This window comes from Vigna radiata, chromosome 11, assembly GCF_000741045.1.
Source record: "Vigna radiata var. radiata cultivar VC1973A chromosome 11, Vradiata_ver6, whole genome shotgun sequence".
NCBI classification, from domain to species: Eukaryota; Viridiplantae; Streptophyta; class Magnoliopsida; order Fabales; family Fabaceae; genus Vigna; species Vigna radiata.
In genome coordinates, this window is record NC_028361.1 from 2,898,909 (window position 1) to 2,910,824 (window position 11,916).

General features: G+C 31.0%; 2 protein-coding genes across 2 annotated transcripts; both read right to left on the reverse strand.

The window, feature by feature from the left end:
* Positions 1–3,265: 3,265 nt before the first annotated feature.
* On the reverse strand, positions 3,266–7,745 carry LOC106778007 (palmitoyl-protein thioesterase 1). Its single transcript, XM_014665882.2, has 12 exons — positions 7,540–7,745; positions 7,002–7,086; positions 6,809–6,860; positions 6,712–6,732; positions 6,572–6,625; positions 6,159–6,209; positions 5,415–5,477; positions 4,787–4,852; positions 4,663–4,701; positions 4,271–4,393; positions 4,073–4,165; positions 3,266–3,872 (listed from the first exon to the last, which is right to left on the reverse strand). The coding sequence occupies exons 1-12, from the start codon at positions 7,625–7,627 to the stop codon at positions 3,546–3,548; spliced, it is 1,062 nt and encodes a 353-aa protein (XP_014521368.1). The 5' UTR covers positions 7,628–7,745; the 3' UTR covers positions 3,266–3,545.
* Positions 7,746–9,963: 2,218 nt separating this feature from the next.
* Positions 9,964–11,861, reverse strand: LOC106777300 (LEAF RUST 10 DISEASE-RESISTANCE LOCUS RECEPTOR-LIKE PROTEIN KINASE-like 1.2). The gene is made up of 2 exons (XM_014664872.2): positions 10,406–11,861; positions 9,964–10,266 (listed from the first exon to the last, which is right to left on the reverse strand). Exons 1-2 carry the CDS (start codon positions 11,034–11,036, stop codon positions 10,151–10,153), a joined length of 747 nt encoding a protein of 248 aa, XP_014520358.1. The 5' UTR covers positions 11,037–11,861; the 3' UTR covers positions 9,964–10,150.
* Positions 11,862–11,916: the final 55 nt, after the last annotated feature.

An 11,916-nucleotide genomic window follows, 5' to 3' on the forward strand; every position in this document is an offset into this window, starting at 1 on the left:
ATTCCGTAGGAATGGGTTTTGTTTGCAGATGGAATTGGTGTTGAAATTGAAGTAGAGTAACGATTCTTCTTTCACGCCGAGGTATAAACATCTAGAAATTGGGTGGGATTTTAAGTCTAACTTAATCCCACAAAATTAGTTTGTAAGATGAGATTTGCACCCACCTATATATTACGAATTAGTCTTATTTCTAGTCGACACGAGACTTTCAACACGACAATATCCTTATTTACTTTTTACTATCTTATTTCTTGAAATAATACAAAAATTTATTTTTATGACCATTTTACACTTATAGTCTGTGTCAAATAAATATAAAAGTGTATCATGATACTATTAATCGTTAAAATATGATGGATTATCGGAACCCAAAATAATGGAAGGCCCACATGGAATTGGTTAAGAAAGATAGTTGGTGGCTTGTTGAGAGCATGAGAGGGCCACCCTGTTAGGTTTGAATAATGCGTAAGGTACTCTATTTGCAATGTGTCCCCTACTAGGGATGTTTTAATTTTTAGTAAAACGTGGTCTACTTGCATTACCATATTATACATACATGTTGGGGCTATTCTTGCTTGTTTGCTTTACTAGAAGCCTTTCTTCCAAGTTACTATTATTGGTGTTGGGAGAATATCTATGAATTTCCAAAAGCTTTTTATATTGGTGCTAGAGAAGATTTAAGAGTTGGAGATTTTTTTTTGTCGTCCTTCTACTATTATTATTTAAAGAGCTTCAAAAATTTGGATCCTTATGAAAAATAAGATTTTCATATACACATATTTTAGTTTATTTATACCTATGAAAGGACGACAAAGTGAAAGAATATAAACTTTCTTGATACAAGGAGTCTCTCACTTATATCACATTGGATTTGGTAAGCTAGTGTATAGTGTATTATATATGATTTAGATCGTTTCGAACTAGATAAAATTATATCATGTCAGTAAGAATATATCGATCAAAGCTATCGAAGATCAAACATAATTAAAAGATTTTAAGGTGTAAAAGATATTAACAGAATCCTAAATAATTAACAAAGATAATCACGTAAATGGTCAAAACTAGTAAAAACTCATAATTCACTGTAAATAGTATTATTTACGAAATAAATAATTACATGTTTATTACCATTTGATATACATGCATGACTTGAGTGTTATAGCTATTTTGCAAACACGTATCTCGGATTGAATGAAATATAAACCTGTACATGTATCAAAATTGTTAAAAATAGAAGATAACCACATTGAAATATCTAAAAACAGAAAAAAAAATTGAATTGATAAAATAAAAAACATAAAAGAAGACTTCTAGTAAAATCTTTAGAGAGTGATTTCGACTTAGTAAAAAAATATTTAATAAGTATTAAAATAGGACAATGATATTTTAACAACTCTTTTTTAACAATATTTTTATAACAGGATATGTGTCACCATTTTATTGGTCTGTTTGAATTTATTCTAAAAAAATATTTGAAACGGACCAATCACAAACTGGCACATATGCATTGTCAAAAAGAAGTTGTTAAAGAAACTTTTTCGAGGACCCTATTCTTAAACTTTCAAGTGAAAACAATTAAAAATCAAAATAAGAAACGTAATTTTGTCGTTTAAGATTATTTTAGAATTTTGTAAAGGATAGATGCTTTCTATTATAGCAATGAGTAGAGCACTTGTTGTTGTTGGGGGTAAAGAATAAAAACAGCACAGATTGAATGGAAAATATAAACCATAAAAAAATGGTTAAAATAAAATACCAATTTGTTTAACCTGAGAAGGTGAAAACCTATTTCATTCTTCTTCTTTTTTTCATTTCTTTCATTTTCATCACTGGTAAAAGTTGGGAACTGCACACAAATGTTAAATTCGAAATATTGGTAAAAAATATTACAACTAAATATTTGTCACCTTTACCTAACGTTCTTAGGTTGCAAAACAATAATAAAAAAAAAAATCTGAGGTGACATAAAATAAGTAAGAAAGTAGAAACCCTTCTAAAAATAATGGGTTATCAAATCAAATGAATCCCATCAAAACCTAAAATCACATTAATAAGTGGTTTAATGCCCTTTTATTATGACTAACAAATTGTAATTTATATGAATTTGGTTCAAATAAAGTAAAGCAAATTTTGAATTTACATGTATAATTCTTTACAAATATTTTTTGCTTTCAACTTTTAAAATTATGCATTTGTAATACAATTGTTTGTATAACTCACTCGTTTTCAACACGCTATTAAAGAACCTAAATGTTATTGCACGAACCATATACCCTTAATTTTAAAGAACATTTTGGTTACTTTTCAGATAGTATTTTTATTATGTGTTAGTGTTAGATTGAAATAATTAAATTATATTTAAAGATATATTTAGCTAAGATATGCTTCTCTTTTATGGTGTCTTCACGCACATGAATAATTATACTTTTTTATTAACTAGAACAATTTTTGGAAGTTTTATATATATGACACATAATTTATGACATGATTTTAACATATTTTCAATTTCCCAAATTCGACTCACGTTTGTTTTTGTCTTTCAAATTTAAAATTGACTTTTTTTTAAGTCCATGTAATATTTGAAAAAGTTTGTTTTAATTTCTGTATAAACACTTCCTATCTATACGTTTTTAGAACGAATACTTAAAAAAGCGTGCAGTATAACATTTGATAATCAAAATGCAAACTAAAATGGATTATTATATAAATAATTTGTAATGATTAGTCATATTATATAAATAACTTGTAATTATTAGTCATGTAAAAATATTTACCTACATTTGTTAAAGAAAGGACTAAAACTTTATAAATTATATAACGTATGTCATAGTAACTGCTTCGAAATTTTAGTGAAGCAAATAAATCATTTAAATTAATTTGGATATGATTTGGATTATGAATGAAAGGAGTTTTTGTTTAGACTTTTAAAGAAATTAAAGACCATAACTAAAACGTTGAATATGATTTTCTACAGTCAACACATTTCTTGCGTCACTTCTATTTATTTTGAAATATTTTTTACATTAAGTAATATCAGTTCCAAATTGAATGGGAGATTATACAAAAGAAATATGTTGGGTAAACAGAAAAACACCCCAAAATGGTTCTTAGATCGAGTGTTTGGATCCATGCTAATCAAATGATAAAAGACTATTATCATTAAACCAAAAATGATTTGGGCCCAATTTCTACTATTACCCACATTTGGGCCCAATTTCTATGCTTATTATCCACATATGGGCCCGACACTAAACATAATTATGAATTGTTTAATATATATAAGTATGTATTAAAAAATAAGGTAGAAGGAAGTGAAACAAAATTAGGTGTTAACACTACAAAAGATAGAAGCTAAGCCTTCCAAGTGAAGCATTTTGATCATCATCAACTAAACTAATGTCAATATATGATGTACTCTTATGCTATATCTATCTAATATGATGCAACTAGATTCTTTTGATCAGTCACAACCCAGCACACAAAACACAATTTTGTTCAATTGAATAGATTTAGTTTAACATTGAATTGCAATGCGATTGTTTCCATCATGTAGATTCATCTACATTAATGCCAATCAATTCACCAATGAAAGCCTTGAATGGTGCAGGCCACGAATATGACAATGATCCATCAAGTAATGGAGTGGTCGATGGTTTCTGAATAACTTTCTGATTAACTCCTCGCATTCTTAACCTTGCTTTATTGATGCCATGTTCTTGGTGGGATGTTTGATCCTTCAAATATGGCACTACATATTTTTTCATATCTGCTTCGGAGATTCCAAGATGCTTTCCTGGAACACTTACGAAGTGAAGTTTACCAGCTTCATCTAGAGTTCTTAAGCCTATCCAATCCTCAATGTAGAGTTGTGTCTGTGAAGCAGATTAATACCATAAAACAAAATCAATAGGTCTATTATAGTAAAAACCTTGCACCAAAGTTTGTACTTTAGTATTTTGCACAATTGCTGTTTTTTTTTACAAAGGTGTCACCTAATTATTTTTGCTTTTTTGATTAACTATCACTTCCAAGTACATGATATAAGAAAACAAGGTTGAATTAAGAATCATACTGATTGTGGAGGTAAAACCGGGTTGAAGTAGCCATCTGGGTAATATCCAAACCAGGAAGTTTCCTTTGGTATTAAAACAGTGTCGTGCTCAAACTGTTAACGTACAACACGGGAACATAATTATGTAACTTTTCCTCATGAAGTAAATTAGCTATATTCTACTCACTATGTCTACAAAAATAACTTTAGAGGACTTACCATGATAAGTACCAAATTCTGCAAGCTACTGAATCTTTCCTTGTAGGTGGAATTTCTCTTGTCTGGTATTTCATTGTTAAGCACTGGAAGAAATCTACAGTTCTCCAAATATTCAGGTATGGCCTGAAATCAAAATTTATACCAATTTCAAGGTTTTGAGCAATGTTAAAGCAAATGAACAGCTAAGATATGAAAAGGAATTACTGTTAGTAAAAACAACAAGAAGCACAGCAGTTTATTCCATCGCAGAAAAAACATATTTGAAATTGAAAACTAAACAAAGTAACTACCAAGGATGACTTTTTATTACTCAATTTGCATTTGTTAGATAAATAGATAAGTTATTTATTAGTTATCACAACTTATAAATTATTTAGCACAGTCTAACTCACATTCGGTAATTTAAGATAGCCACTAGGAGCCAAGTGTTCCTGCAATATTTTAAAATTGAAGTAAATCAGAGACAGTAGATATCTGATAAAAGACAGAATAAAAAATGGTGGAAATGAACAATACTTGAATATAGCTACTGTAAACCTCTCCCTTGATAAGTTGGTCCGCGAGAATACAAAAGATACCTGACTGTTGAAACAGCACCACTCAGAATCATTAGAACTAGGCAAAATAGAAGTTTAATATATATCGAATTTTTCTAATTTATTCTTTTGCACATATTAGCAGCATGACCAATACTTTTCAGAGACAAGACATCAAGTTAAATGTTGTAATATGATGTAAACAACCATAACACCGGGCATTATCTAAATAGTGAATCTAAAGTACGCTGTAAAAGGAAGAAGAAGCGCATTCCATTGTCAATTTAGTGGAAAAAATTAACTAAGCTAAAGTCAAGTATTCTATGATGACTAAGGTCTAGTTCAACAAAGGTCTATTTTCTTTTTTGCTTGAGTTTTACTCTTATCTTTTTTGTAATCATCTCTGCTATTGTCCAACAAGTTCAGTAAATAATACAAATACTAAGCATTGGATTCCAATTCTAACATTTACACTAACATTCTTTATATCTCTTCTTGATGTGATGTTAAGACAAAGGAAATTGATGACATAGCTCATGGTATTTCCAAAGTCAATAGAAGACAGAAATTGTAAAGGTATCGTGCTGGAAAATGACAATGATACTCACACCACATAGGGGAACTGAAGCAGTACCAGCATGAGGTCCTCCTAAAGAGACGAAGTTTTTCACCTGTTCCAAAAATAAGAAAGAAATAAGAAATCCCATGAATAAGTTAACAAGGAGGGAATTTATAGAGACTAAATATACAGAGAAGAAGAATACTGAGAGAAAGAGAGAGAGTAGAATACTCACAATTTCACAAATATGCAAGAAAGAAGAGAAGGACAATAAGAATGAACTAAATTGATACAATTGGAAAGAACATGAAAGCATTTCCATTTCTTATTATTTTGAAACAAAGAAAGATGAATAACGTATTGAAAATAAAAGAATAGCATTTCTATTTTTCTGTCATCATAATTAGAAACAATGAAAGATTAAGCTAAAACTACATAATAAAAAGCTCCAATTGTAAATGGAAAAATGCATATGCACATGTGTAACAAACCATGAATTTGTCAGAAATAATCTCTCTTCATATTCTTGGTACCAGTCCTTTTTTTTCTTTGAACTGAATCCCCCAATTTAAAATAGAGAAGCAGTAAAATCCTACAATTTGAGTTATTGCCTCTCAATTATGGACCAGACTTCCTAATTCATTGTTCCAGGAAACCGAATAATTCTCTAGTGTATTTCTGACTATAAACATGTGTAAGCACACTTAGCAGTGGAATATGCAGAAACACAGGTAAAGCAGTAAGTTACGAGAATTAAAAAAAGAATTGCACATCTAAACTCGTAGATTCTTACGGGAGGTCCTCCTTCACAATATTCCACAACACCTCGACCAATTAAATTTCCCTGTAAGATGAGAAATTAATAAAATGAACACAGAAGATCTAATATTATATATAAAGGAATGAAGAAGAAGATTGGATATTGGTCATCTGCCCCAACAGTATATTGATCACTCTATTCAACTTCAGTTTTTACCACAATCAAACATCGTTCTCTCGATATAATTTCACCACTTTGTTGACGTCATCAAAGATTTTTTTTATTTTTTTAAAATTTTGTGATGTAATAATGATCAAATACTTTCCAATATGATAGAGCAATAATCAGCACTCTACTGCAACAACAAAAGTCTCATCCCACTATGGTCCACTTTGCATGAACATAACAAGAGAAAAATGAAGAAAATCCCAACGCTCATGCTTTACCTGGGAAAGTCCAACAATGTTGTATCCATCCTTCAATTCTTTCATTTGCTTCACCTGTACATGTGGGAAGAGGAGTAGCAAGTTTAAATTCAAAAGCCTAGAAATGTGAAGTACCACCATAGCAGAAATCCTTTTATCACCTTCTCACAAACAATATCAGCCTGCAGCCACGGAAAACCTGATAAGTTAGAAAATAATCAATTCTTAAAATATCTCAATAACCTCCAATCCTATTACCTGTTCTTTCAAAGGCAGAAACCATGAATCCCATGATCCATTGCCAATCTCGCTGAAGAAATAGGGAAACTTTATTAGTAGCGAAATCAACATTACATTACAGTGCACTTTCAGAGGATAAAAAAAGGCCAGGGAAGATAGTGGAAAGAAATTCCTTTACAAGAAATTGATACAAAAAGTTATACAAACATACACGCAATATCCTTCAACTCCAGAAAAGCTGCTCAATTCCTCAGTGAATCTTTTCAATCCTCGATTAGAGCACTGATCCCCAATTCCTGCAATCAAGAACCAGTGTAGTCTATAATTCAACTAAAAGGCATGGCATACCAAAAATAGGATTCAAGCACAACCAGGTAAATCAGAGTTATAAAAAACTCCATAACACAATGCTGCATCCATCTAAAATGAATCAGGTTACTCTAATATTTTTTGGTCAAACGTAATCTAAGACAATTGATTAACTATAAATAGAGTAGAAAAAAGAGTGTAAAATGAAAATAGTTCCTTTTTTTTTAAATATCTACTGATTCGTTAGAATCTCCAGGCGAGCAAAAGGAAGAGACTTTCATCAACCCCATCAACCAAGGACATAACCTGAAACGAAAACCTCAATAATAAAAAAAAAAAAAACAATTGGACTGCCTAGTAAGTTCAATCACGACAAAAAGCAACAACACTATGTACTGGTTATATAAACAGATTGGAAAACTGAAAAGAAAAAAACTTACCGTGAATTACAATGAAGGGTATTGAGTGTGAGACGGAGAAGATGAAGGAGGTGAAGATGAAGAGAAAAGATATTGAAGGAAGAGCCATAACGGTAGGAACAGAACGAGTGAGCGATTCTGTGAGATTAAGGAAAGGAAGGTTTTCTGTTAGTGAAGGCTACCAGCAACTGCTAACTATACTTGTTGGGTTGGGATTGGTAGCGTGCAGCACGAGACAGGAAAGGGATTTAAATATCTTTATTTTAAAAATATTAATAGTTATATTTACGTTAACGATTTTAATAATATACGACAGAATCTTAAAATAATTAAAAATATTTAATTAACATGCATTCAGACTCAACTATTTTTATGGCTTTTTTCAATATAACTGATATTATGTTTCATTCTTTGTAATTAAAAGTTGCGATATTTCCTGAAAAAATATTTTAAAATTAAAGAAAACTATTATTTTAAACGTAATGATTTTAAGAGACTTTAGAATGAAGGCAATGAAACTTTTGTTTGAAATAATAGTCACAAAATATGCATATTTTAATGTTATAAAATAGTATTATTTGAAATAAAATAAACTAGTGAAATTTCATTCATTGAAAAAAGGAAAGTTGTTTTATGAGCTGTAACGGATAGAGAACTTTTTGTTGAGTTTCATAAATGACAAAGGAGGAATTAAGTGAGTAGCACATAAATAATTGATGCTGTTTACACTTATTTCTTTGACTTATGATGAAAAAATGGGGAGAAAATTTCAATGTGAATGGATTAAATGAACACAATACGATTTAGTACCAACCAGCAGATGTTTTATTTATCTGGGTGGTTGGTCTAGTTGGCAGATATGGCATTTAACAATAAATAAATAAAACACTCGTTGGAACCAGATTGATACATAAATCCTTAAATATATTAATTTAATAGTTTTATTTATTTATTTATTTAATCCATGAATGTTTTATAAAAGAATTTGTATTAACAAAACTTTTTGAAGATCAAGGTAACACAAATAATTTGTCCAAATAATGAAAGAGTATTTTCAGTGTTAAATTTTGATATGAAAATTTTGGGTCCAAAACTTTATGTATATTTAAAGCTGTTCCCATAACAAAGTATTTTTTGTTCGGGCCTTTTATAAAAGAGTTGCTAGGGCTTGGAATTGGGCTCCAAAGCCCATTATTCAACACGATTCCCATTACCTACCTCGGTGTATTTGTCTTATTGTTAGGGATTCACAAAGGTGTCCCCTACCCTAAGTATGTATAAATTGCCTTCTATTTTCATCATTCTCATTGAGTGTACTGTAATCTCCCTGCTTTCATTTCCTCATTAGTAATCAGATAAATGGTTAATTTGATTCTTGTACTCATAGAACATTGTCAATTTTATCAAGATCCAAACAAATTTATTTAGTCCTTGACTATATAAAAAGTCATCCAATTATCTCCTGTAACTAAGTTATGTGGAATAATTTTATCATTAAAATACAAGTTTAAGAACAAATTTTGATCTTAATTAAGTTAAGGTTTTGTTATTTAAGTAATCAAATTCAATGGTTAAATGTGTTTTTAATTCTTAATCTTGAACAGAAAATTAGAGTTCGTTCTTGTCTCAAAAATTAATATATTTTAGTCTTAAAACTAAAAACAAAATAACGGATATAGTTATTTTAATTCACGGTTAATTTTATTTTATGTATTTAAACAACTCAAAAATTAGTTTTAGAAACTGTTTAACACACAAAAAATTCAAATAAACAATTATAAGAAATGTATTTATTTATTTTTTAAAATTTGAAGATTAAACTTTATCAAAATTTAAGATATGAATTCTAACTTTATATCAAAGTTTACGAATTAAAGTCAAATTTAAATTTAATATTCGAAGATTAATTTGTACAATTTTAGAAGGGTTAAATATGTTTTTAGTCCCTATACTTTGGGGCGATTTTGGTTTTAGTCCCTCTTTCAAACTATAGTACAATTTAGTCCTTCAACTTTAGAAAACTATGGTTTTAGTCATTTTTTACCAAATTTTTTAAACTTTATTTGTTGTTTCAAGTACGTCACATTATAGCATTTGGATTGTTTACACTGTTTGACACATTTTTGCTTCAATGTTAACTGAGAAACGCGTTTGAAACAACAAATAAAGTTAAAAAAATTTGGTAAAAAGGACTAAAACCAGAGTTTTTTAAAGTTGAAGGACTAAATTGTACTATAGTTTGAAAGAGAGACTAAAACCAAAATCACTCCAAAATATAGGGACTAAAAACATATTTAACCCATTTTAGAATTAAGCAAGTGAATGAATTAGTAAACACAATGTCTCTCACCTACACAAGAATCAAATTGATGATAATATATGTAAGAAGAACAATCTTTTAATTCAGATCCAAACATGAAGTAAGAAGTATCGCGGAAGAAGTGGTAAGAGGACAAAAGGATGTCATTCAATATCGTATACACTGATTGTTTGGTTTCCTCTGACGTGAGATAAGAAGAAAATATATTCAATTGGGAAATGTAACAGGTACAGCTAGAAGAGAAATATAAGAAATATCATGTAACTACAGGAATAATGTTGAAAAGTCTATTACTGTCTGCCAGAAATCTGTCTAACTATACAATAACTGCCCTTCTTTCTGATGGTTATTCCTCGCGGCAACACGAATCTTTGTGCTTATAAGCAATAACATTGCCATCACAAAAACAAACATGCCGAACCCAATACCTGCACAACACAACAACAACATCGTTAAGAAAATCGAAAACTAAAAGAGTAATAATCTAAAGAAACAGAGATGTTAGAAATATTCATTCCAAATTTTCAAACAAGAAGCAAGAAAAAAGAATAGTTTAGTTTAGTTTACCTATGTTACGCGATGTGTGGGAACCTCTAGCACCGTTTGTTGTTTCCCTGTCTTGAGGTTCACGCATGCCCCATGTTAATCTAAGACCGAGTTTACTGTCCGAGAGATAAGGGCTATATGCAAAAGGAATGGCAACGGTTTTAACTCCTGCACATGAACCTGGCACTGGTAGTGCAGGGTCAACTGTGTAGACATGATAACTAGCAGCACTTAAACATGGAATCTCCACGAAAGGAGGTAGAAGGGTGGTTGAGCAATTGAGGTATGTATAATTTTTCAGAACATAAAAATAGTGGAAGGGAGTGAGGAAGAGATTGAGGTTTAGAAAGACATGATGCACACAATTTTTGGGGTCAAGGAGGTGAATGTCTTTGGTGTCATAGGAGATAGACTTCACTTCTAAATCTCCATAAGATGGAAAGTGGATGGTGGTGAGGTTATCTTTGCAAAGAAGCTCAAAACCAGGAAGGGACTCATCGTACTGGTGCTGACCTTTTATCTGATATGGATAGTGGATGTCAGGACCTGCATCTCCACACTTTGTTGATTGGAACCTTGCATGGGTCACCTCAAGAACAGAGCTTTGCAAGATGAGAACACAGATGAGAAAGAGAGTGATGAATCCACCCATCAGTTGGGACTGCAGAGGATGATGGGTCAAGTTTACCAAGAGAATAGAATATATGAGGCGTTTTATTTTTTTATGTTGATGATGAAGTACGTGGTTGGTGAGGACGAAGACCAAGATAAAGAAATGGATCTAGACTTTGTAAAGAAACCTCAGCCGCCTAGAAGAACTTTGCAAAAAGAATTAAAAGCATTGGTTTCTTGCAGGCTTCAACAAGCTTCAGATGGGGGTAATATAAGCAATTTGTAAAGGAGCAAACAGGTAGAATAAACTTTTCAAAAGTCACATCAAGTGTCCGAACTTCAATTGTTGACCAATTCAGCGCCTTGCAGCTAGGGGCTTCCCTCCCAAGTCGTACTTCTTCCACTATTATAACTAAATTTCTCTGGCTAATTTGCTTGACTTGGAGTAGTCATCTTTGTCAATTGTTTTGGACAGCATGCAATTTAGGAATGTTTATGTTAAGTCACTTAATAATGACTACCGTATAAACCAACCAATCGGCTGAAGATAATGGTTTGGTAAAAAATTATTTAAGAATCCAGGGCACCATCAACAGACTATTTTTAGCTTCCTAGGAGGAAGATGCAAGCAAGTAAACAATCCAAAGAAGTTGAATTCCGTCAACTCACCATTCACAGTAAAACCTAAATTGTGGTAATAATTTTGAATAAAATAATTGCTTAATAGAACTGATATATTGAGGGTTATGCTCATAATGGAGGCATCTGTAAGGCAGAAAATGGAAGAACTTTGAAGAAGAAAATATGGGGAAAACCAAGACTGGTGTAAAATTAATTTAAGCACTTAACAACGTGTTTCTTACGAATGAGCAAGTCGTATGTCTACATACTTACCAGGAATCTATCTTTATAGCAGTTGT

What these genes read in the sequence shown, in the direction of transcription:
- LOC106778007 (XM_014665882.2), bottom strand. Translation starts at nt 7,627, where the DNA reads ATGGCTCTTCCTTCAATATCTTTTCTCTTCATCTTCACCTCCTTCATC. An exon ending in ACCCTTCATTGTAATTCACG is followed by an intron (nt 7,087 to 7,539) that starts GTAAGTTTTTTT and finishes TCTTGATTGCAG; the next exon opens with GAATTGGGGATCAGTGCTCT. An exon ending in AGAATTTGGTACTTATCATG is followed by an intron (nt 4,166 to 4,270) that starts GTAAGTCCTCTA and finishes GTACGTTAACAG; the next exon opens with TTTGAGCACGACACTGTTTT.
- LOC106777300 (XM_014664872.2), bottom strand. Translation starts at nt 11,036, where the DNA reads ATGGGTGGATTCATCACTCTCTTTCTCATCTGTGTTCTCATCTTGCAA. An exon ending in CCACACATCGCGTAACATAG is followed by an intron (nt 10,267 to 10,405) that starts GTAAACTAAACT and finishes TGTGTTGTGCAG; the next exon opens with GTATTGGGTTCGGCATGTTT.